Consider the following 24,577-nt stretch of genomic DNA (forward strand, 5'->3'; position numbering starts at 1 on the left):
ATTACGTCAATAGGATTTACATAAACAGCGTACAATTGACACTATCATCTACTGAAAAAACGAAGTTAAAACCTTCAAAAGTTTCCATTCACGACTGTCATTATTGTATAAAATGTATAATTTTTTCCGTACTGTTCCACGAGCTAATCGAAATGAAATTACGTTCTATCCAGATTATGAAGGTGAGAAATGACGTAGCTGTGCAAAATTTTTGAAGCTCTAATTTTGTTTGAAAATAATTGAAAGAGTTTTGATAATAGAGTTTTTTCTGAATTTTAACACCTACGCAACTATGATTTTGTCCATAATATTGGGAAAAATGTATACGAAATATGGGAATCCGCATCGATTTTTGTTTTGTTCGTTTGTGTGCCGCTTTTCGGAAGGCAGCCACATTTATGTTCAAACATTGACCGTTTTGTCGACGGGGATATCAAAATTGTTGGATTTCTTATAGTTTGTAGCAATATTTTATTTATTTTTAACAATATTTTGGTTAATTGTTTTTGTATTAATTTTATAATGATTAAGTTTTGGATTGATTCTTCTTGGTTTATCAGAAAGAAAGAAAACATCGTATGTTTGCGCATCCACTCAATTCAATGTTCGCTCACAAATGTGCCCATTTCTGTGCATTTGAAACGAATATTTTTGAACTACATATATAATTACTCGTAGAGCTCATTAAAGTTTTCAAGTGTACCACTTTTGGATATAATTCTTTGGGTGATAAAATTCACCTCGAACATTCAACCTTGGCACAAAAAATTCCTGAATTCACCTGATTTAATTAATTCATATCATTTTTTGTGATTTTTTATTAGGCCACGTTGCACAACTTTTTATGTGTATTGCTTAAGCACAACAAAAAATTTACACATCGTTTTATAATCAACTTTTAAAAATGTTGTTTTTCAGCTTTACATTCTAATCTTTGGTCATCTAAATTAACATTTTTCATTCAATGTGAATCATAATCTCTATTGAATCTCTCTTCTCACACTTGTTACATCCTATTTCATCAGAAAATCAGCTCTTTTCAAATTGAATATTCTCCCGCTTACCTTTAAATGATCTATTAATTTTTGACTCCACTCAAAACCTATGGGATGTCAACTTTGTCGACCAACAGTAACAGACGAAGATATCGATAAAACTCTGGTTATATTCCGTAAGAAAAGCACCAATCCCTTTGAAAAAACTTCTGAGAGATTCTCTTCAACAAACCCATTCGGAGGTGAAATTGGTGAGTCATTTCCTATTTTTAATTCTATTTGTATTTCATCATGTTCTGGAATGTTTCCTCCTGTTATCATTGTTCTCCTTATGCTTTTTTTTCTTTGCAAAGTGAATTGTCGCGAAATAAAAATTGATAACAAAAAAAGTGTGCGAAACTTGTCTCCGCCTCGCTTCTCTTCTTGACAGTTTTTTGCCTCGAAACTTGGAACATTTCATCGACTTTTTACTGGATCATTTCCTATTCCTCTTACAACAAAAGTATCGATGGAGTCTGTGAATAGTGAAGAACACAAAATAAACGAGGCACCCGCGCCACCCGTCATTGTCATTAATAGCTCCACGAAAGAAGAGCAGGAGGCAACACAAACCGACAGAATAGAAGGGCAAATGAAGAAAATCGATTCGGTCTTTGATGAGCAGAATGTAGCGTCATTGGAAGGTGTCAATTCAAAAAATGAGGTGGGTATTTCGTTTTACTTTTGATTAATTTATTTTTGGTATACACAAATTTTCATAATGTTTACATTTTCTCTCCAACCCTGTCACATTTGGTTTTAATTTTGCGTTTTTGCAAAAGGTCGGCTTCCACCAAAATGAAGCAGTAGCAAGAAATTTGTACTGTGCACTTTTAGGATTTTTTTTTCACCACTTTAAATAAATTGTAACGATTTTCAGATTTCCGGATCGGTATCAAGTTCCAGTTTTGAGGAGCTGAACGCAGAGACTGAAGATTTATCAGAAAGAAGTGAAGTCGAAAAAGACGAAGATCTAGGGAGAGTTGTTGAAGAACATAAAGAACCGGCACAAGTTCCAGTAGAATCGGAAACTCCGGAAACTTCTAAAAAAGAAATCCACCAAGAAGAAGAAATCTCTGAACTTGAGAAAGTTCCTGAAACAGTTGAAGAAGAAATTGAAGTCGTCAATACTTCCGTAGAAATTACTGAAGTAAAGAAGGAAGTGATCGAAGAAGTTAAGATCTCAGGCCTCAAAGAAGAAGAAACTCCGGTTCCAAAAATGAGAGCTCAGCAGCAAGTTCCAGTTGCTGCTGACAGGCCAATCAGGCGGCTTTCGATTGCAAGGGCATCTATGATGACCCCAAAAGCATCACCTAAACTTGCAAAGTATATGGAGCCGGTTAGAGGTAGATTTGTAGATTTTTGTTCATATAATGTTTTATGCGTCTACTTTTCTGCACTTTTTTAAACAACTAGTTGGAGTAATGTGGCTATCAAATTTAGTATTTTTCCTGCCAAATCCCAATGTCGATCTGCGATCGCAGTTCGAAAGTTTAAAACAACCTTTCCCTATTAGTATTGCACCCCACTATTTGACTTTGACAGATTATATAGGCAGAGGTTTTTTTCTGAATCTGAAGATGACAGTGCATATCAAAAAACCATTGCATCACTTTTCTTTGTTTTCATTCTGGAAAACGAAAGAACGCTTTTCAAAAGCATTTCCCAATGCCATTCCTTTTCTATTTGGAGTTTCTATCCTGCAGACACTTGCTATTCTTCCCACACAGTTCGATTTTCCATTGATTGAAAAAATTCCTGACAAATGGAACTTCAAACCTTTTTGCTTAAAGAGCTGCACTTTGCATTATTCTTTATCATTGTGAGCATCATTCGTTGACAGGTCACACTGATAAACATTTGGTCAGTGCCAATCAACGCATTTTCATACTCTCGCTATACAACTTTTCTTTCACATCCTCCCAGTACTGGAACACCATGTGCTCTGCTAACTTGTAAATAATTGTGTGCAAACTGTTTTATGTTTGCTCCGTTGAGAGGCAAAAGAGACAAGACCGCCCGTCATAGCGCGAGAACAAAACTTTTATAAGTATTACAAGAATTTTGACGTGACCAACTGATCGGTATCTGTTCTATTTTTTCGGGCATTTCGAAATGAGTAATCTTTTTGGTAAGTATGAACAGAAAATGATCATTTTTAGAAACTCTAACACCTAAATGGATAGCGTCCGAGTTTTTTGGAAAAGTTATAAAATTGATGATCAAGGTAAGGTTTTTAGGTTGTGAAACGGCAGACTTTTCAATCGCGTTATATTTTGATAATCTAGTTATGGCTTTCAAATCCAGAAGTTTCTGATAAAAGAACGAGAAAATCAAAAATTATTTTTAGCTCTACCTTCAAGTTTATATTTTTTGTATTTGACATTATATGATTTTCAATTTCACCTCAATTTCACGAGATATTAATCAAACGCTTGAAAGCTTGAATTTCTTGAAAATTTTCTTGTAAATCATCTCATATTCTCGTTCAAAAGGCAAACGAAACATGGTTTCCAGGTTCTATATGGTGTATTTTTTTCAAACATTTCAAGCTTTCTAGCTCCAACGTTCTATTTATATTTTGAAATTTTGATAAATTCTCCATTTTTTGAAAAATTCACACGGTCTAACGAGCTAATCATCATGCCGCAATCATCGCATCTTTCTTTTTCTTTTCTTCTTTTTTCTCTTCTTTTCGTTTCTTCCATCCCCCTACTCGAACAATTCAATGAAATAACAAATCGGTTACTTTATTTTGATTCAATTCTTTCCTCCTTCTACCAAATCGTCTCAAACATCGTCCGCTTGCGGTTGTCTCATTTTTCTTGATGCATGACCCCTGTGGAATCGATAGTGCACAAGCAGTTGCTAGAGTTCAGTGCTCCGTTGAAAGAGAAAGCGAGAGCATTCACGTTATATAAACTCAAACTAAACTTTTCTCTTCCGGCCTGCTTTCAATTTTATTTCTTCCAAAGAATTTTTGAGTTGGGTCTCTTGATTGATAGTGGTTTAGTTTTTGATTTTGACTACTGTATACCTATAGGTAATGCATTTGAAGTTTGTTATTTCCGGGTGATTTTCTTTAAAGTTTTTGACTTATTGTTAGATAGTTTTTCGGAATTTCAGTTACGATTCACACTCCAAACATGAAAAGTTGAATTAGTTCAACACAACTTTTACCTTTTCAATTTTCTATCTAGTGGAACAGGACACCGATTATACAGAAAATATTGTAGTTAGAGCAATTGAATTGTTATTGTGTTGAAATTGTATTATGTTATTTCTCAAGCAACCTCGTGATTTTACAACAAAATATTTTTATGTCGATTTCTAGTTGGAACGCAGAATACTACTATACGTCATTCTATTGATTGCATATTTTAATTATATTTAGTTACTAATTTCAATTTAATTTGACTAAATCTAACACAATTTGTCCTACTTATTCATCAGTTCCATGAAATTCCAAGCAAATATTGTGGTTTCATATTTACACTGCGACCATTTGATATATGCGCTGGTTTTCCAACAAAAACCATTCACAGCAAGCAATTCCGACAATGCTTTTTTTGTGTGTGTTCTCTTTTTTTCCCCATAAGATCTTTGCAGTTCGGCCGGTGGGTGATGGTGGTCAGTTCGCGTATTATTTTGACTTTTTCGTCTGCGGTCTACTTGGTCCTTAGACTCTCTTGTCTGGCTTTTGCGCAGTCTGTCGGTCGATCTATTTTCTCGATTCGACTACCTGATCCATTTCTAATTTTTCCTCTTTTTCTGTGATTCTTGATTTTTACGCTCTCTCGGCAATTTGTCATGTATAGAACGTCAACTATTGATGTGACCAGATGATTGTACTGTGTTCCCGATTTCATATAATTCATGAGCCTTTTAAGATGAATAAAACATTCCTCAAAGAATATGACTTCAGTCTCAAGCTTCTGATACTACATTGACCAGTTCCTAATGATCTTTAGCATTCTAATCACTCAATTAACATAAATTTTCTCAACCCATCTAATTTCAAAACCAATTGACGGTCTCTAATTGATGTTCTAAATGTTCTAATTTTCTATTGATATTTCCTGTTTGTTTTACGATCCTCCTCCCAGTTAGTGCATCATCATCAATAGGCCGCCACGTCATCTCTGCCCTCTCTGTGTCCATTCGCCTACATCTCTGTTCACACAGTGAATGAACACACTAGTCGTCTGTCAGTATCTGCGTCTCTTACCACATTTCGTGAAAGTCCCACTCTCTCACACCGCCTGATTGTTGGCTGGCGGCTATGATGACTCACTTGGTTTCAGTTCAACACGAGAATAGAGCCCCTATTTCGCAATTTCGATTTCTTTGGGTCTCACTGGGGGATTCTGAATTTAGTCATTCTATAAATTGGCCGGAAAATCTAGAAGAATTTTCAGTTTTTTCGAACTTAGGATGACGAAACTTGTATCACTTCAAGCTCGGTATTTTTCTGTAGATAACTTCTTTTTTTTTTCAGTGTTACATCAATTTAAAATTCAGAATTTATTAGGTTTTCTAACCAAAATATTGAGAATCTTCGTTTTTTTTTTGTTAAAGTAATGTCGTTTACTGTGTTTTTTTTTTTAGTTTTTCAATTCCAGCTGTACATATTTATTCACCACCACCACGGAAATCGAATTTCTGTTGAAAATTTACGTCAGATCTCGATTCATTTTATTTTTCTCAAACAAAAACTATTTTTAATATTAAAAATAACTTTTTATAACAAAAAACGAAAAATGGATGAGAGTAAGTCTAGGCCTGCAACTTTACTTTCTACAGTAACCTTAAGACGCATATACGAAACACATTTTGTTACTCGCTTGTTTTTGTTTTCCTCCCGCGAAATTTCCTTAATTTCTTGAAATATCTCACATGTTCCGTTCAATTTTCCGCCAATTCTCACCTCCTCAACATCTTGGTAAATTTTAAATAAATAAATTTAACATTAGTTTTAATCAAAATCTCATGATTTATTCTTAATTTTATCAGTTTTCAGAAGAAGGACAAAAGAAAAAGAAGACGAGAAGTATGTTTTCGTGGCTTGGTGGTGATTCGTCAAAAAAGAAGAACAAGGAAGTTTTGGAGACGGTTTCCGAAGGTCTCCGCAAGATTTACAAGCAGAAACTCCTGCCTCTTGAAGAATTCCACAAGTTTCACGACTTTCACAGCCCAGCTCTCGGTAATTTGAAATTATTTAGCATATTTATATTTTCAAAATAACGTTCCTTCTTTTCAGATGATCCGGATTTCGATGCCAAACCAATGATCCTGCTCGTCGGGCAATATTCGACCGGAAAAACGACTTTCATCCGTTACCTCCTCGAGTCCGATTTCCCAGGAATCCGAATCGGTCCAGAGCCAACCACCGACAGATTCATTGCTGTGATGCATGGTGATGAAGAAGGAAGCATTCCTGGAAATGCTCTTGTTGTTGACGCAAAGAAGCAGTTCCGTGCTCTGTCAGGATTCGGAAACGCATTTTTGAATCGATTCCAGTGCTCGACTCTTCCAAATCAAGTTCTCGAAAGTGTAACGATCGTTGATACACCTGGAATCTTATCCGGAGAAAAGCAAAGGTTTGTTTTAATTTTTAAATAATCGGAACACTACTTTCAAGGAGTTGTCCCCATTTGATGAAGCTCCAATAACTTATTTGTTTACAAAAACGAATGCTTGTTGGATCGAATTTCCACGATGCAAAAATAAAAATACTTTTTTATTCCAGAATCGATCGCGGATATGATTTCACTGGAGTTTTAGAGTGGTTCGCTGAACGTGTCGATCGTATCATTCTTCTTTTCGATGCTCACAAGCTTGACATTTCCGATGAGTTCAAGAGATGTATTGAAGCATTGGCTGGAAACGAGGATAAAATACGAATTGTTCTCAACAAGTCAGACATGGTTGATCATCAACAGTTGATGAGAGTCTACGGAGCTCTGATGTGGTCACTGGGAAAAGTATTCAAAACTCCAGAAGTTTCACGTGTCTATTTGGGATCATTCTGGGATCATCCACTTCACTACGATCTCAATCGTCGACTTTTCCAAGACGAGCAGCACGACCTGTTCCAAGATCTTCAAGCATTGCCACGTAACGCTGCTCTCCGAAAGTTGAACGATCTGATCAAGAGAGCTCGTCTCGCCAAGGTTCACGCATACATTATTGCTGAGCTTCGTAAGCAAATGCCATCGATGATCGGAAAGGATAAGAAGAAGAAGGATTTGATCCAAAATCTTGACAAGATCTACGAGCAACTCCAGAGAGAACACAATATATCTCCAGGAGACTTCCCAGATGTGAACAAGATGAGAGAGAAGCTTCAAACACAGGACTTTAGCAAATTCAATCCACTCAAGCCAAAGCTTTTGGAGGTTGTCGATGGAATGCTTGCCACTGATATAGGTTTGTATCAGGATAGGCTTATGAATAATTATCTTTGTATTATTTTCAGCACGATTGATGGCTCAAATTCCAAAGGAAGAAGCCGCAGCCCCAGCAGGATCAAACGGAAGCGCCGATCCAACTGTCAGAGGAGGAGCCTTCAGCCAAACAACAGAAGCAGAAACTCCGTTCGGTTTCGGACGTGTAAGTATTAGATTTCCTGCATACTGTCCATACAGTATTGTCTCAAATATAATTATTTTAGTATGATGCACGCTGGGTGAGCTGATTTAGTTTTTGGTGGCGGATAGGTTTTAAATGGAATAGAGTGGCATGAGTTGGAGGAGTGACTCTATGCTTTCTGTTCTAGAACTGTACCCTTTGGAGCTTGTGGATTTGATTAATTATTAATCAAAATTGTGTTCGACTAATTGAGCACTATTGTTGATGAAATGTGTGTAAAATCGTCCCACCTCACTTCTCGCTTATTATCCCATTTCTTTTTTACCTTACACACAATCCCTTTCCTTTTTCCACAACGAAACACGATCACCTAATTTTTTTTAATTTTCAGGGAGAAGGATTCGACAAGGGAGCCGACGAAGCCGAATGGGTTGTTAGTCGGGAACGCACAACTGCCGACTCGACATTCGAAAGTCTCGGACCAGTTAACGGATATCTCAGCGGAAGAGCTGCCAAGGAGCACATGGTTAAGAGCAAATTACCAAACTCAGTGCTCGGAAAAGTATGGAAATTGGCTGATATTGACAAGGATGGACAGTTGGATGCTGACGAGTTTGCACTTGCCAACTATTTGATCAATTTGAAATTGGAAGGTAAGCCTTTTAAGTTTAATTTCAGCAAAATTTGAACTGGAAGATTTTCAAATAAATATTTTTAAATTGATCTTACAAATATTACAATAATAAGATCATTTTTTTCAGGACACGAGATTCCAAGTGAGCTGCCAAAACATCTCATCCCACCATCAAAACGTGGAGAGCAAGATCCAGTCTACCCATCGCTCAACGACAACGATGAATGAAAACATTTCACTTATTAGTTTTCAATGAATACCGAAACCAAAAAAATTCAATTGTTTTACCGAAAATGTCCTATCTAGTTAATATGAATCAAGCAAACGTGTTTTGTGATACGACCCCCTTCTCTCACCTTCCCTTCCAAATTTTCACTCTACATTTATAGAATGCTTTGAATGCATAATTCACATCCCATGTTCATTTCCCCCTATTATTTTTTTTTGTTTTTTCTCCGACCCTTCCATCTAAAAAAAATAATTTATTGCCTCTAATTTCGCAAAAAAATATGGTCGACTGCTTCATGGTATTCGAGTTGACTTTTGCCTTGACCCTCTCACCCGCACCCCACACCCCACACATCGAGTGATTTTAATAAAGAATTTGCATTTTAAAACAGTTTATAAATATATGAGATGTTTTCATTTACAATAGGACTTTGGCGCCAATGCACACTCGGAATATGAGCTGATAAATAAATCCTGTTAGACTTGGAGATGCTGATAATTATAATTGCTGTTTTTGATCAAAGAGCACATCACTCGAGAGTATAGCCGGAAAGATTTGTCATACTGTAACGTTTTAATTCTGCATCTTATTTGTATTTACATTTGGAATATATTCAACTCAATCTATGTTACCAAAAACAGAAATATCGTATAGTACCAAATCTCTTGATAAATGTTCAGTTTAGTCTGCTGATCTGTCTACGATTACAATCTCAAAGGATTTTAAAAACCACCATTGAGAATACAATTAATATTTTAATTGTTATTGAAGAAGTTTCCAGGCATACTCGAGCATATTTGGCGTGCCACTCGTTTCGTATACCTTCCTTATACGCCTTGTATTATTGTACTACAGTCAAGTTTTCTGAAAACAATGATTGAATCTACGTGGCTCCAATTTCAGTACCATGTCCTAACCGCATTCGTTCTTTTATCGCTTTTCTGCAACGGAATTCTCATGATTTTGATTCAACTGAAATCTCCAAAGCAGTTGGGTACTTACAAATATTTGATGAATTTTATTTCAATTTTTGAAATTTGCTACTCGATCGTCGACTATATCGTAGTTCCAGTAATGCATTCCTATGGATCCTCATTTTTTATAATGACTCCACTTACCCATACATTTTTGAATAAACAAAATGCATTGATTATGCAAGCTGTTTGGTGTGGATTCTTTGGATCTTCAATGGCTATTTTTGGGATTCATTTTATATATCGGTATCTAGCTGTTAGCGGGTAAGTAGAAATATTTATCTGGGTTACTGTATTTGCTCTAGTAATATATATATCAATAAATAATCGCCTATGAAGCGATAGAGAAATACTTAAGAAATATTTTGTCAGTTAACAATATATGTATAGGACACACGACAACTAAGATACATATATTTGAATTTTGAAAAGCTAGGAAAAATTGAAATACGTCTTGTACTCAACTTTTTCAAAACAAAAAGAATGCATAGCAAGATTTTCCAGAAACTCTTACATCTCAACATTCAATGGTCCTACTCTTATTCTCTGGATGTTGATGCCAATTATCAACGGATTTATCTGGGGAACAGTTGCATTAATTTGCTGTGGACCAAAAGATGTCCTAACAAATTATATAAGGTTTCAGAATATTTTCCTTTTTTTTACCAAAAACAATAATATCAGAAATAACTTAATGGAAACATTTGGTTTGTCAGTTGACGAAGTTGTCTATATTGGTCCGTATTTCTTTGATGAAAATGGTAAATTCCTATTAGATTGGGATGTATTGATAACTTTGTTTGGAGCATCTTTGATTATGGTAGCTATCTTATACAACTATGTACATTTTTTGTCTTTTTCACTTTCAGGGTTCATCTCTCTGTACAATTTTCTATTTTGGCTGGAAGTGTTATAAAGCACTATCTGATCTACAATCACTCTCTAGTGGATATTCACCACAATATCGCGCACTGCAAAGACAGTTTTTCGCTGCATTAGTGTGTCAAACTGTCATTCCAATTAGTCTAATGCATTTTCCACTTCTTATTTCATATTCTGGAGCACTTCTGAACAGAGGATTCGGTCGATTAAGCAACCTAGCATCTATCACAATTGCTTTTTACCCTGCTATAGATCCATTGCCAAGCATATTAATCATCAAAAACTATCGAGAAGGTGTTAAAAATTTCTGTTTGGCTCCAATCCAATGCTGTATTAAATTGAAGAAAAAATATTCATCAAAAGTAGCAAATGTGGAAGTCAGTGACAGAAGATCATCAAGTATTCCAGAAAATGGTGTAACTTCAGTATGGGGAGAGGTCCTTTAAATTCGACAGTTTGTGAACATGTTTTTGAGTTTTCTAATAAATTTTTTTATTTTCAAAAATTTCAAAACTGACAATGATGGTGAATATGGAATTTCAAATGTGCACTGGTTTTCAAAAATTTTTAAACTGAGAATAATGGAGAATAGGGAATTTCAAATGTGCACTGGTTTTCAAAAATTTTTAAACTGAGAATAATGGAGAATATGGAATTTCAAATGTGCACTGGTTTTCAAAAATTTTTAAACTGAGAATAATGGAGAATAGGGAATTTCAAATGTGCACTGGTTTTCAAAAATTTTTAAACTGAGAATAATGGAGAATATGGAATTTCAAATGTGCACTGGTTTTCAAAAATTTTTAAACTGAGAATAATGGTGAATATGGAATTTCAAATGTGCACTGGTTTTCAAAATTTTTTAAACTGAGAATAATGGTGAATATGGAATTTCAGATGTGCACTGGTTTTCAAAATTTTTTAAACTGAGAATAATGGAGAATAGGGAATTTCAAATGTGCACTGGTTTTCAAAATTTTTTAAACTGAGAATAATGGTGAATATGGAATTTCAGATGTGCACTGGTTTTCAAAAATTTTTAAACTGAGAATAATGGTGAATATGGAATTTCAGATGTGCACTGGTTTTCAAAATTTTTTAAACTGAGAATAATGGAGAATAGGGAATTTCAAATGTGCACTGGTTTTCAAAAATTTTTAAACTGAGAATAATGGTGAATATGGAATTTCAGATGTGCACTGGTTTTCAAAAATTTTTAAACTGAGAATAATGGTGAATATGGAATTTCAAATGTGCACTGGTTTTCAAAATTTTTTAAACTGAGAATAATGGTGAATATGGAATTTCAAATGTGCACTGGTTTTCAAAATTTTTTAAACTGAGAATAATGGAGAATAGGGAATTTCAAATGTGCACTGGTTTTCAAAAATTTTTAAACTGAGAATAATGGTGAATATGGAATTTCAGATGTGCACTGGTTTTCAAAATGTTTTAAACTGAGAATAATGGAGAATAGGGAATTTCAAATGTGCACTGGTTTTCAAAATTTTTTAAACTGAGAATAATAATATTCTTAAAATAAATTTTGTATCAGAATTGACTTCCCAAAGAATTCATGATACTCTGATTGAATTTATTCAACTTGAATTTACTACAATTTAGCAGCCAAGAACAGAACATTTATATAAACAGCTTTCTTGAAAGCTCAGTTTGAAACAAATTTTAAATTAATACCTGAAAATTTATTAGGGAGGGAGATAAGCTGTGGGCCAAGATTTGCAGCTTTTTTTTCGTACAGTATCCATTTTCCTGAAATTGGGAAAATCTGTCGTTTCCCTCTTGATTTTTCATTTGACCGTAGGTTTAAAAAGTGTCTGACAACTCCATAATTTCTGACAACTTACTGGGTTGGGTTTGGATCTATCAGCTGAATTATTAAATCACAATTCATATAATGATCATCGAACTCATTTTTATCTTAACTGTTGAAATGTTGAAATGGAACTTGGAAGGAATAATAGGTCTTCCAATATTTTTCGAGTGATCTAAAGATTGGATCTTCCTATTTTAGAATACGTTACTTATTCTTGTCTTCTTTCTGTAAATTTTCCATATGCCCGCAAATTTTGTTGTCTTTTTTGTTGCAGTTTAACAAAGAAACACAGTTGATTCTAACAAAAACGTATTTATTTATAGCCTTCACACCGCGTATGAAATCGAGTTCAAACGAAAAGGGAATAGAGATAGAAATAAGACACTATTGGGGGGAAAGGGAGAGGTCGAATAATCAATATATTATCTGTCGGGGGAAGGTTGAAATGAAGCAAAAATACATAAATTATCGACACAATCGAGAGAGAAAAATCGGCAAAAAGCACACTGAGTTGATCGGGTTTGTAGATTGGAAAAGAATGATTGAAAGGAGAATGTAGAAGAAGAACAGTACAAAAGATGAGGAGGGGAAAGTCGAATAAAAATGAAAAAGGACACCGTTCATACGCGAGGCTCCAATTTGGAGCACACTCACTCACAAACGTACACCGGTACACACTGATGGTAGGAGACACAAAAAATGCAAAACTGACTGAGAATTAGTTGAGGTGGGAATCACATTATGTTTTGGGGTGGTGGTGACAAGAGACAAGAATGGAAAATTTATACACGACTAAATCCATGTTAAAGAGCTTTTTTTGTGTTTTGACGGGTTGCACATTGAGAGATGGTTGTTGGATTATTTAAGAAAATATTAAAGTTAATTGACAAGAGAGGTATTCTTAACTAACTAGATAGTGACTTGGGATCCGGGAAGATGTCTGTTTTGTTTGTTCATACATGTATTTCTTTTGGCATGTTTTGTTTTTTTGAGATGACGGAATGAAGGTCGTCTGGCTCACCGGTCAAAGATTTTGAAATGTTTAGGGACATCTCTGACGCCGGTGGGACCAGTGATACAATGTTGAGGGAGGATTGTGGGGGTTCTGAATGCGAGTAAACTAAAGGTGGATACAATTCAAAAGGTTTTTGGGGAAGTTGGTGGTTTCCGGATCTGACTGATCTAGAAAGTACACTGGGTCGTGGATCGAAGTGTTCGGTTGTCTGTTGTGCTGTGGATTTTAGGGATCGTTCTTATCGTTTCTTCAATTTTTTTTTGGTTTTTTTTTCATTTTCTTTTCTTTCAAAAGTCTTTTTTTTTCACCCTTATTGTAAATCCACATATTCCAACCGAATCACTGCGCCACGTGCGCGCGCCAAACTTTTCAGATTTAGGCTGTTCGGCGCGCAGTCAAACTCACACACTCGCAAAATCTCACTCACACTCGCATATTAGTCTACAGAATCAAATCTAGAAACGGTAAAAGCAAATTGAAGAGAGTGGAGGATGTGAAAGAGAATGGTAAGAGTGACGGGGCACTTACTGAAATGGGTAAAGCTGGTTGGAAAAGATGGAGGGTTGCGCGCGGCGCAAATGAATACGGATTGAACCTGTGGGGAAGACAATGAGAGGATTTTCAGAGATTCTAGAAGGAAAAGAAAACAAAATTGGCTACTGAATCATTATCATTAACGGGGGGAAGTGGGACAACTATTTGGGACGGGTTGGAAAACAGAGATGGAATGAAATACCGGCTTCGCCAAATGATGAGAAAAAACACATTAATAGCAAATTTTGGAAAAAAAAGATTTGTGACCCGAAGGTGGCAAACGGAAGAAAACAACAATGATTTGGTAGTGAAGAAAAAATAAAAATTAAAGAAAGAAACAATCCCTGAACGCAGACAACAAAACAAAACGACTTAACGTTAAAAAGAGAATGAGATGGAACATTTTTTAGTGGTGGGAGAACGACCCGGACGTTTTCTAGATAAGAGAAAATGCAGATACACATAGTAGCTAGCTACAGTAACCTACTACACTCCTAAACTTTTTGTGTGTTTTGGGAAGAATACTCGTTTTGGGAACGGATGGAAACAGAGATTTTAAGGCAGGGCAGATATAAAACAGAGAAATGTGTAACAAGTACGGTAAGTCAATTGGGGGCTTTTGATGACTAGACAAGAGGTGAGAAGAGGCAATTGAGAATGGGATAAGATAATAACCGCGTTTTTCTGAGAGGAGGCTTCTTTGTACTAACCACAGGTTGCCAGGTCATGATTTTGTTTCACTCGGGAATTTGGAACCTTGACGTGGCAACCAGTGGAATGTTTCACACATTGGATGGAATAAGGGACCACGTAAAAATAACCGAGATTGCATAAGATGGAGATGGATCAAGGTGAGTGAGGATACAAACAAGTTACCATTATATGATACACATTTCAAAGGGGAAGGGAGTATGTACACTTGCCTTATTACATTACGCTCAACAATCGTAACACCGGAACTAATTTTAAAAAAACAGGTGTGGAGTCTTCTAAAGAAATGCACATGTCGTGAGAGTTGCAAAAACTGAGATTTGGAAACCAGAATATGGGGAAAGGAATAGAAAAACATGTAAAAAAGTGTAGAAGAGAACCATTTTTGAGTGAGAGAAAAAGAGAACCGAAATATGGAGAGAATGGGAGATAGGCCCGGTCGGGAGATCACTAGGCAGTAGTACACCAAAATATTAGGTTGGATAAATGTGGAAAATATCTAGAGACTATTCACAACGATATGTATGACAAGACACCGTGAAAGTGCCGTATCAAACACAACTAATCACTAAATGAATGTGGGGAATGAATTAATAAATGGATGATTGTACAGGATATGCTGTGAAGAAAAGGTAGATGACAAGAGTTTGGAGTTTTGGGTTGGGTTTGGAGTTTGAGAATTTAAAAAAGAGAGTTCTTAACTTTTGTGTGGTGTGTCCTTTTGATGTTCGTTGAGTTGAGATGTTATATTCTGGCGAGATTCATCGATTTTCTTCGACTTTTTGTTTCGATCTTCGTTTGTACTGCTTCTGCTACTATTCAACTATATCACTTCTAAGCTTGCAAAAGAAGCAAATTGTGCATGTCGAAGCGAGCCGATCCGAGCGCGTCGTTGGTTCCCCACATGTCGAAGCCAGTGGCTCCGTGGGACCACGAAGAAGTCGTATCGTCCGAGAGACCGAAGAGTCCATCACCAGAAAGTGGCGAAGAGTCAGCCCATCCACCGAATGAGTTGGAGACCGGTGCGTTGTAGGCTGCGTCAGAGCACGACGAGGACCACTTGAACAAAGCGTCCATTGAGTTGGATTTCGAATCCTGAAATTATGAAAAACTATTTTCAAAGCTTATTGAAAAGTTCAAATCCCTCTTTCCCAAATATTTGTTCAAAACGTAATGACATAGTATTTTAGAACATGTGATGTATGACTGTATTTATTACATCCAGAACATTCTATCAACATTTTTTACACCTTTTTACTATTCCATATCACAAGGTTATTTTCAAAAAAAAACTCTAATCCTACCCACCCCCGACGTCCTTCAAAAATTTTGCTGTCTTTTCTCATGCCACACACATCTCCACACGTGATGTGACATTTTCGACCTCTCTTCCTTCTTTTTTTTTCGCCGAAAGCCTCCTAGGGGAGACGCAGGCAAAGGCCACCACAGACCTCCTGCCAACGATTATGAAGTCGGTGAGACAGAATTAGAAGAGGAGAGAGAATAGAGAAACGGCCCGATAAACAAGTCTCGTGACTAGAGAGACGGAGACGCAGACACCAACTTTGAAGTTTAGTCTGTTCGGCGCCCCAATTAAGAAATTCTGGGAAAAGAGTGGGAGAGCCCAATGCACATACTTGAACAGAATCGAGAATTGAATCTCCAGACGACCAAGACCAGGTCTTTGTCTCGGCCTCCTCCATCTCGAATTCGTCTGGAAATAAATTGAATAAAATACGAGAATTTGTATTTAATCTCTGGATGCTTCACATTTAAAGACTAATCTATTTCTGATTGCTTCCTTATTCGTTTCGTGACGTGAATGAATAAAAAAAGAAGGCGGGCGCACCCAGAAATATCTTGTTTATGGCATTTCGAGCCCGTGAAATAAGGGAGTGTTCGTTAGTCTCCGCGCTGTCGGGCTCTCAAATTAGGCATGACGTAAGTGTGTGTGCATGTTTATACGCTAGCTGAGCTTTCTGTCGTCGAAAAAAAAAACAGACACTCCCACATGGAAGATATATCTGCCAAGCGGAAGAAGAAAGAAACACTGGTGGAAATTGAAAAAAGAAAGTAGTGGAGTACTGTAGAATCCGGTGACCGTGACGGAATAATTATAGTTACAAATTCATGTATGTTGAAAATGTTGTGAACAATTTTCTAGCAAATTAATGTCACTAACCATTGGATTGAATTTAAAAACTGTACGAAAAATAATTCAGAGGTGATTGCGTGCAAAATTTTTAACTGATTCTAGAGAATAACAAAGTGTGATCTTTTTTCACCCCAACTATCATTGAAATATTTTTTGAAGTAGCTTTGTCTCGTTCCCTCGTTCTACAGTACTCACAGAACTATAAAATTCAAATATGTCTTATTGGTATCGCCTTCATTATTTATGCTTTTTGTTAAATGAAAAGAGCGAACAAAACCAGTTTGTTTCTCTTCCTCAATCTTTCTTTGTGACCATAAGGAAAAGGACGTACATAATTACCGCGCCGCCGCCGATATATACACCACCAACTAACAAAAACGATGGCGTCGCGGCGCGCAAAAGACAAGCTCCATAAATCACGACAACTAAAAAGGCCCCGCGCATTTCTTCACAGAAAATAGAAGTGAAGAAGATATCGATGGTTTAGTTGTAGTGTTTCATGCTTACCGCCAAACATCATTCCACTGAAATCGGTCGATGCGCCGCGCTCCTCTTGTTTCTGAGGTGCTCCGCAGATGACGGCGGAGTCGACGACATCGTTGGCGGTCATCATCATTATCTCGTTGTTGTAGCAATCCTTCTCGGTGCCCCAACTATACTCGTCACCGGTACCATCGACTTCCATCAGCATCGCCGTCGTGTCGTTCGACATACCCACCAGAGAGCAGTACAATTCTTCGTCGTCCAATTGATCCAAGTCTTTCTGCAAAGAAATAATTGTTGTTTTGGTTTGGAAGAAGAGATACAATTGCAGGCAATACGTTTGTACGATTGTTGTAAACAAGAATAAGATAAAAAGGTTTCTTCTTGTACCCAGATATTGAAACACATAAAAAAAGATTTTCCTGATACATCATCTTTAATAATAATAACTATTATCTTAATCTAAATCTTCATTAAATCCAGGCTTATCTCGCGCTTTTATAAACGGATTTGGTCACTTCTTAGTGACTTGATTTAAAAATTAAAACAAATCTCGTAAGCTTTATCACTTTCTTGAGCCCGGATGAGCTGGACTAACTTAAGAAGGGGGTTTTCATTGAAAAAAAGAAAATCTCACCTGGATTGTCTTGACAGTGTGGAAGATCAGAAGATGCTTCCGAAGTGGCATGTTCGCTTCCTCTCGCAATTTACTCAGGCTGGTATTGAGCAATTGACGACGTTGCGCGCGTTCCGTCTCACGTTCGGCCGATGAGCGCGACGAGCAACTATAGATTATTTGTGATGAGTTTTCATATTTTGATACTCAAAATTCTTACCTCGACTTGATCGAGTTAACAGACTCCGCTGACGTGGCGAGCGGAGATGGGAATCGCTCGAGCGGCGAACACGAGAGGTGATCGCTGTTGTCCCATTGACCGTTGTTTCTGAAATTACAGATTTTTGAATGTTTAAATGCCAAATAAGGTGTTCATTACATACCTTACTGGGATCGGCTGCGACTTTGGATGCTCTTGGAAGAGATCTGATGTCGTCGTCGTCGATTTCGTTGACGACGGGACAGGGGAATGGCTCACCAGTGATGAGGTTGGACAGGACGTGAAAAACAACACCATTTTTTGACCCGGGGGTGGTTTTTAATACTCTGGAAGATTTTCAATAAAATAAGTGGAAATGAGAAAAACTAAACAATATCGAAGTTGGGAGAGTTGGAAAGAATGTTTGTAGAGAGTAAGCTAAATAACACGCCAATGCAAATACATATATTTGCTGTACAAAAATGATAGTGGTAAAGAAAAACATCGTTTCGAACTGATAAGTTTGATTAAACAAAGAGAAAAGATACATCTGACAATCTTGTGAAATGTTGAACCATTTCAAAACAACCAAAAAATTGTGTGGAAGGTTCTCGAATATTCGAAACCTTTTCAAAACCTCAATTCGTTCATAGTTTTCAAAATTTTCAATACTGCACGTCTCTTGGCCAATAAACTGTACAAAAACGACAATCGATACTCGATGGAGGGCTGAAGTACGAGAGAAAGAAACGGAACAGAATCGAATGAATCGAATCTACACATATTGCCTCTAGTCCTAGTGGAAACCAGACCAGTCCTCTTTCCATCTTCTTCTTCTTCTCCTCGATTTATCGACGGGGCCGCGGGCTGCCCGCTCGGGCCGCTGTAATGCGAGCGTGCGAATCGAATCGCTCACATACATATACACAAGAGAGGGGCGAGAAGACACGATAGGAAGAGAAAAGAGAGCGAAATAGAATGGGGGCTGACGAAGGAAATGGAGAAACCGAGAGGGAAGAGGAGGAGCTTGCCTCGAGGCGATAAAGGCGGAGTGATAGAAGACAGAAAAGCCAGAGACGCAGAGAACCGCACGCGGCACCCGCGATGTCGCCTCGACGGGCAAACATCAGCGCAGTCGGTCGGTCGGTCTGTTGACGACATAGAAGAGGCTTCACATCGTGAATGAGATAGTATGGGTGGAGAAGAGAGATGAGAGAAGATGGAGAGACAGGGAGACAGTACACATGTTTGTTCTCTATCTCTCTTCTTTCAATTCTCTCCCCACACTTTCCCACTTTGCATTTTTCGTCCCTTCGTCTTCTTTTTCACTCCTTTATGCCTCTTTATAGATTCTGCGCACGCTTCTCTGACTCCGATATCCTTGTGTATGTTGGCGAGTGATCCGCTTTCAGTCCCCCTCTCCGCCTCATCGCTTCCCAATTTGGATTATTGTGTGTGGGAACTATAGAGGGAGTTTGAGAAATGGGTGTAAAAAATCAAGGAACCGAACAAACTTGAACACCGTCGCCAGTCTTTCGTTCGAGACGACCTGCATAACGATTTTTTAAATACTAGCTTCTCTATACCAGACTATAGTTCACAAAAAATTCTGAAAACCACTCCAAAATGCATATTAACAATTTCCTGTTCTCTGGAATCTCAGAAATTTACAGATTAGTCAAGCGAGTCAGAAATAATTATATAGGAAGTGAAAGTATTGCAGGCTCGTATTTGACCAGCCGTTTAAAAATGGTAGATCACATGCAAGCTCAACGGAAATACAACTTTTTTCTGTTTACATTTCTCTGAAAGCATAAAGAAATAATTTTTTCACGAACGACGTATTTGCTTGAAAAACGAGACCATATGGATGAAAGATAATTGGAAAATTGAGACAGAATAGGAATTGACAAGGGGGTGGTTGGACCATTTATAAAAGCACATGACGTCATTTGAGGAAGAAGAAGAACAAGGACTCTTCATCAAATGAGACGAAGAAAAGGAGCGATTGGTTGCGTAACTAATATGGACGAGCGGGCGATACGGTAAGAACTGACCGGAAAGATGTTTTGACATGATTTGAGAAGTTTTAGGTGGATTGAACTTTAAGTTCAAACTTGTTTTGATAGATATCATTTGAACTAGTTCAAAATGTGACTGTAGCGACCTTGGCCCAGTTAAAAATTAAACTTCTACTTCAAAACAATATGAAAATGTTCAAAGTTCTACCGTATTAAAATCGTACAGCAGCTTCCAATCTTCTTATAGGATATACTCACGTATTTGATCAATTCTGAGCTGAACATAACTTTCTCCTTCTATTCTAGGTATTAAAAACCAAAGCTTTATTCGAACCTTTACAACTAAAAATTTCGATCTAATTACTAACGCAGAATCTCAAAATAAGTCCAAAGATCTAAAAGGAAGAAAGCGAAAACAATTTTCATGCTCACGGGTTGTGCTATTAGAATATTCTGGCAAACCAATATTTCGCGCGGGTGGGAATTCTGTGAAAAATGAGCATGTTATTTTCATTCACTCAATGAGCAAAGTCGCCCACAAATAATGACTCATAACTGGTTTCGGTGTGTACAGGCATCTCATTAGAATCACATCAAAGTGAAAAAACAGTGATTATGATGAATCACAAAGAGATGGTTGGGGGGACGCGGTACATATTCTGTGTTATACTTTCTACGCTAACATTAAATATCGAACATTCATTCGTTTGCGGTATCGTCGTATGATAAGTACCGTATCCACTTTTGATCGACACTAGTTTCTTGATGATAAGAAATTTGATGAATCTTTTCATGTCTACGTCGCCGTCACTTTGTTACGTGCCGAAATAAGTATCTTTAGAAAAGAGAGGAGCTGGTGGATGATAAGCGGTTGGCTATATACCGATAAGGATCATTCCCTCGAGAAAAACGAATGGGAAGAGGAAAAAAGATTGAAGGACGATGGAGGAGAGGTGTCACATGTGAAAATATAAAAAAGAGAGATAGTTGCAACGGCTGACGAAAAATAATTGAAGAAGATTGAACAAAAAAAACGATAGGAGGAAATGGATGGGGGGAGAGAAAACGGAAAACTCCGGGGGGACGATCGACGACCAAGTGATAGTGACTGATAACCTTTGGAAAAGAACCTTTCGAAGAATTGTCCCAACACCCGCTCGAGTCGTTATCGCGGACAAAAAATGTCAATGTCAATAGAGATGGGGAGAAAAAGACATTCACCTTACTTTTTAGTGTCTCGCACGCCAGTGTAAACGGGGAGTGAAAAAGAAAACGAAGAAACATTTTGTCAGGGAATACAATATTTTTTGCGTTCAAAACAATTAAAAAGTGTATCCCACTGGAAGAGCAAGTATAGAAATTTTCGAATTTTTTATAACTGGAAAGCCTGGAAACTACATTTTCAGAAACAGCTAACGATAATTGTTTCAAACTATGTGCCACATTATGTTATTAAAAAATAACCAAACGTCTGTGTATGTATTCTTGTAGCTTTAACTGTTTTCATAAAAATAATTTTGTATTTAAGTAGTGATTTGAAATATGTTAAATGTCAGTTTTCATGCGTCGTATCAAATTCCAACATTAAAATTTTCAGAATAACATCAAAATCATTTCAATTCACATGTTTCATGTCTACCTACAGAAGGCGTCTCCGTACAAAATACTAATCCCATCAGATTTTTGAACTTTATAAGATTTTGATTTGACGGGAAGTGGTTTTATTTTTAGAAATTTTCATTTCATCAAATCAAACTTGTTCTGATTTCTCCAAGTACCGTATCCGTCAGAGAGTTGTAAAGTAAAGTAAACGAAGCAAAAAAGAGTCTATCTCTGAGAATGTGTTTATGTTCGCAAAAAAAAAAGAAAACCCCAAGAGCCATTCGAGTGAACCACAAGCGCCCCGCACCGGCCAGAAAAAAGGAACGACAAATGCTGGCAGCTGGTCTTTGTTCAATATAACCCTCCTACACACTACTAGTCGCCGTTCGTCAACAAGTGTCCATTCATCTTTATTTCAGCCAAACCCGACGGACAAGAAATTTCCAGAAAAACACAATTCCAGCGTTCTCTGCGTTGCGGATGAGAAGGGCGCGTCAATATTATTTTGAACAAAATCAATCAAAACTAAAGTACAACAAATACACCGGTGCTTCCCTGATCGAAGTTCGATACAACGATAAGAGGCTTATTATTATCGTTATTAATGATTGACCAAACCAGTGAACCGGCCGGGCCGAGGACAGCTCGTGTTGTGGACAGGTCGAATAATTGGTGGCAATTATTTTTTTGTGTCATTCAATGAAACGAATAAAAAAAGAGAAGGGGGAGGAAAATGGCCTCTCATTATGCGTGAATTGGGAAAAAATGTGGAGGGGTTTTTTGGGGCACGGCTCATTGATAGGCAGCAATTGAATTGCATCTCAAATGTGACCAAAAATCTTCAGAAATTGTGACGATGATGGATGTATAGTTGTGTGTATTTTGAGAAGAGAGAAGTAATATTTTTATAATTATGAATATGCGAATATGCCTAAAAAAGAATTGATGAAAATATTAAAAATTATATTAATTAATTTGAAGAATACATTCTTCAGGGGACTTTTTCTGCATTTTTCATTTTCCATAGAGATTTAACTTCAAATGCAAATTCCTTACATTTTTGCATCGCGCTCTATTTTTTAAATCATTATCAATACGACGAGAGGTTGATAGAGAGTCTAAAATCTTAAATATTCCAAATATTTCTATACAATAAAATAACCCAAGGAGATTGGATTGAAACAAAGAATGTTCAATATTCTTGCTATGAAAATATTGTCGTGAAAAACTTTCAGAAGTGAATTACGGGGGACCACCCTTCAAACTAAGAACTGCTAACTTTTCTCAAACAATGCACATTTTATACACCTCCCGAATCACATTTTCATTAGTTCTAGAATGTTCTGTTGAGTAAAAACACAAATTGAGCAAAATCAAATGACAACTGGTCACACATCTTATTCAAAAATAGTATTTACGCGGTGTTTTCTATTCTGAGCAATATCCAACTGTTTTTTTTTTCTCTCGTTGAAAATATTTTCAAATTTCGCATAAAACATTGATCACATTCTATCTCTCTCTTACTCTTTCTTTCTTCTGTTTTTCATAAATCATCAAACCATCCAGACCCTCTTAACTTTGCAGAAAAAACCAAAAACACTTTTTAATACTTGTTTTCCACCCAAACGCCATTTTCCCCTATATTACCCGTCTCTTCTTCCCGTGAGTTGAAATGGTGTCAATATTGACGGTGGGAAGACCCCATAATACTGGTTTTTGACTTTGTCTCGTTTTTCAAATTCTACTTTACCGTATACCTAAGCTCGTAAACTTTTGAAAATCACGTTGATTGCGTCGGTTTTTATTGGAATTTTGAAATCAGACATCGTTGTCATCAGACATTCAATTCACAAGACAGACTGTCAGAATACAATTGGTGGACTCTAAAATTAGATGAGTAGGTTGGCGTCACATGTTGATATTTTTATATTCCTGCCCAGAGGCACACTAATGTGATAGTTAAATTGGTAATGATAATATTATTATTAAGTGAATTATTGTTCCTATAATCACATGTATGTCCCTTTATTGAAAAACGTCTAGACAATCAATTTTCTCTAGGGGAAAAATTTTCAGAGATGTTTCAAATAGATTGCAATAACAAATGACGAAACAGTTTGTCGGTGCTTGTCTTACAGGTTTTCTGAAACTGCTCTGTTCATATAATTCTAGGGGACAATTAGACTAAAACTGTCTGTCACAAGTTGCAAATATCAATCAGCTTAAAAAAACTTAAATAATTTTCAAATGGGCATAAATTCACTTTGAACTTATTTGAAGAAATACGCACCCAAGCATTGAATTGGATGCTTTTTCTACAGAAAATAATTTTGATGTTTTCAGATTTTTTTTATTTTCAGATTGACTCAATTTCTAACTCAATTTTTCATAAAAAGGAATAGGAAAATCAAAAAGAAAATGTTTGATTATGGCGACTAACTTGAATTTGTGGGTTGTTCGTTGAAATAATTGTTTGCTGATTCTTAATATTATTGGCTATCGGCACTTGCCACTCTCATTTCAAAATCTACCAATCAAGCTCATAAAATTATTAAATGTTATTTAGGGTTTCTTTATAATTAGAATTTTTTTTCAATTATATTTTTCAATTTGCATCTTAACATAAAACACAAAAAAAATCATTGCAAAAAAAAACTTCAAAACATGTTCAGCAGATGGAACGTGAAACCCAAAGCTTTCCAGTTCCATTATCGATCGTTTACTGAATCGAATCAAGATCCCGATTGAAGATCCATTAAAAGTGCTAAGAAAAGATAAAGAAAAGAGAAGAGAATTAGAGAAGTCAAATCGAGAGGTCGTCAATCGGGACACATAAAGATTGGAAAGATGGGGAGGGAGAAGCAGACCAGACACCGACGTACAAAGAGAAGAACAAAACTTCTTCCTTTGATGCTTTCTTCAACGTCGTCGTCGTCCCGACGAGTACACACCCTTGTGCTTCCAATTCTATTGTCACGCAGAAATATACACACACTCACACAATGAGGTAATAGACCACCACAATGCTTTTCTACTTTTTCTTCTTCTGGAGAGAAGGTTGCA

The 24,577-nt window shown here is 36.7% G+C and overlaps 3 protein-coding genes and 8 non-coding genes across 19 annotated transcripts; 3 read left to right on the plus strand and 8 right to left on the minus strand.

Annotated features, from left to right (window-relative positions):
• Nucleotides 1–112: 112 nt before the first annotated feature.
• rme-1 (Dynamin-type G domain-containing protein) lies at nt 113–8,892 on the plus strand (the record flags this gene model as incomplete). 9 transcript variants are annotated; one of them, NM_001380664.2, is made up of 9 exons in its annotated part: nt 1,396–1,698; nt 1,915–2,380; nt 6,055–6,237; nt 6,295–6,634; nt 6,784–7,463; nt 7,513–7,646; nt 7,708–7,722; nt 8,017–8,278; nt 8,387–8,876. In NM_001380664.2, the coding sequence occupies 9 exons, from the start codon at nt 1,504–1,506 to the stop codon at nt 8,485–8,487; spliced, it is 2,376 nt and encodes a 791-aa protein (NP_001367910.1). The 9 variants fall into 9 exon arrangements, with proteins under 9 accessions (NP_001024194.1, NP_001024196.1, NP_001379996.1 ...); NM_001392527.1 differs by lacking the exon at nt 7,708–7,722 and having other exon boundaries at nt 1,327–1,698; nt 8,387–8,892; NM_001356657.3 differs by lacking the exon at nt 1,396–1,698 and having other exon boundaries at nt 2,254–2,380; nt 8,387–8,487.
• Nucleotides 4,944–5,159, minus strand: W06H8.15. The gene has a single exon (NR_068852.1). It is a non-coding gene; the product is annotated as an Unclassified non-coding RNA W06H8.15 (non-coding RNA).
• A 469-nt stretch (nt 8,893–9,361) lies between the features above and the next one.
• On the plus strand, nt 9,362–10,790 carry str-206 (Serpentine receptor class r-10; the record flags this gene model as incomplete). The annotated part of the gene is made up of 4 exons (NM_072193.1): nt 9,362–9,726; nt 9,967–10,101; nt 10,147–10,282; nt 10,332–10,790. The coding sequence occupies 4 exons, from the start codon at nt 9,362–9,364 to the stop codon at nt 10,788–10,790; spliced, it is 1,095 nt and encodes a 364-aa protein (NP_504594.1).
• Nucleotides 10,791–12,476: 1,686 nt separating this feature from the next.
• Nucleotides 12,477–15,001, minus strand: W06H8.5. The gene has a single exon (NR_002678.1). It is a non-coding gene; the product is annotated as an Unclassified non-coding RNA W06H8.5 (non-coding RNA).
• On the minus strand, nt 12,477–18,238 carry W06H8.6 (BHLH domain-containing protein). The gene is made up of 6 exons (NM_072195.8): nt 18,076–18,238; nt 17,913–18,020; nt 17,714–17,861; nt 17,101–17,356; nt 16,076–16,152; nt 12,477–15,533 (listed from the first exon to the last, which is right to left on the minus strand). Exons 1-6 carry the CDS (start codon nt 18,207–18,209, stop codon nt 15,273–15,275), a joined length of 984 nt encoding a protein of 327 aa, NP_504596.2. The 5' UTR covers nt 18,210–18,238; the 3' UTR covers nt 12,477–15,272.
• On the minus strand, nt 15,974–16,029 carry W06H8.16. Its single transcript, NR_102029.1, has one exon. It is a non-coding gene; the product is annotated as an Unclassified non-coding RNA W06H8.16 (non-coding RNA).
• A 311-nt stretch (nt 18,239–18,549) lies between the features above and the next one.
• Nucleotides 18,550–18,833, minus strand: W06H8.12. The gene has a single exon (NR_068853.1). It is a non-coding gene; the product is annotated as an Unclassified non-coding RNA W06H8.12 (non-coding RNA).
• W06H8.17 lies at nt 18,583–18,778 on the minus strand. The gene has a single exon (NR_102030.1). It is a non-coding gene; the product is annotated as a small nucleolar RNA W06H8.17 (small nucleolar RNA).
• Nucleotides 18,758–19,125, plus strand: W06H8.13. Its single transcript, NR_068854.1, has one exon. It is a non-coding gene; the product is annotated as an Unclassified non-coding RNA W06H8.13 (non-coding RNA).
• On the minus strand, nt 18,981–19,126 carry W06H8.14. The gene has a single exon (NR_068855.1). It is a non-coding gene; the product is annotated as an Unclassified non-coding RNA W06H8.14 (non-coding RNA).
• Nucleotides 19,127–24,325: 5,199 nt separating this feature from the next.
• On the minus strand, nt 24,326–24,462 carry K08B12.10. Its single transcript, NR_068856.1, has one exon. It is a non-coding gene; the product is annotated as an Unclassified non-coding RNA K08B12.10 (non-coding RNA).
• Between the last annotated feature and the right edge of the window lie 115 nt (nt 24,463–24,577).

Source organism: Caenorhabditis elegans, chromosome V, assembly GCF_000002985.6.
Source record: "Caenorhabditis elegans chromosome V".
NCBI lineage: Eukaryota > Metazoa > Nematoda > Chromadorea > Rhabditida > Rhabditidae > Caenorhabditis > Caenorhabditis elegans.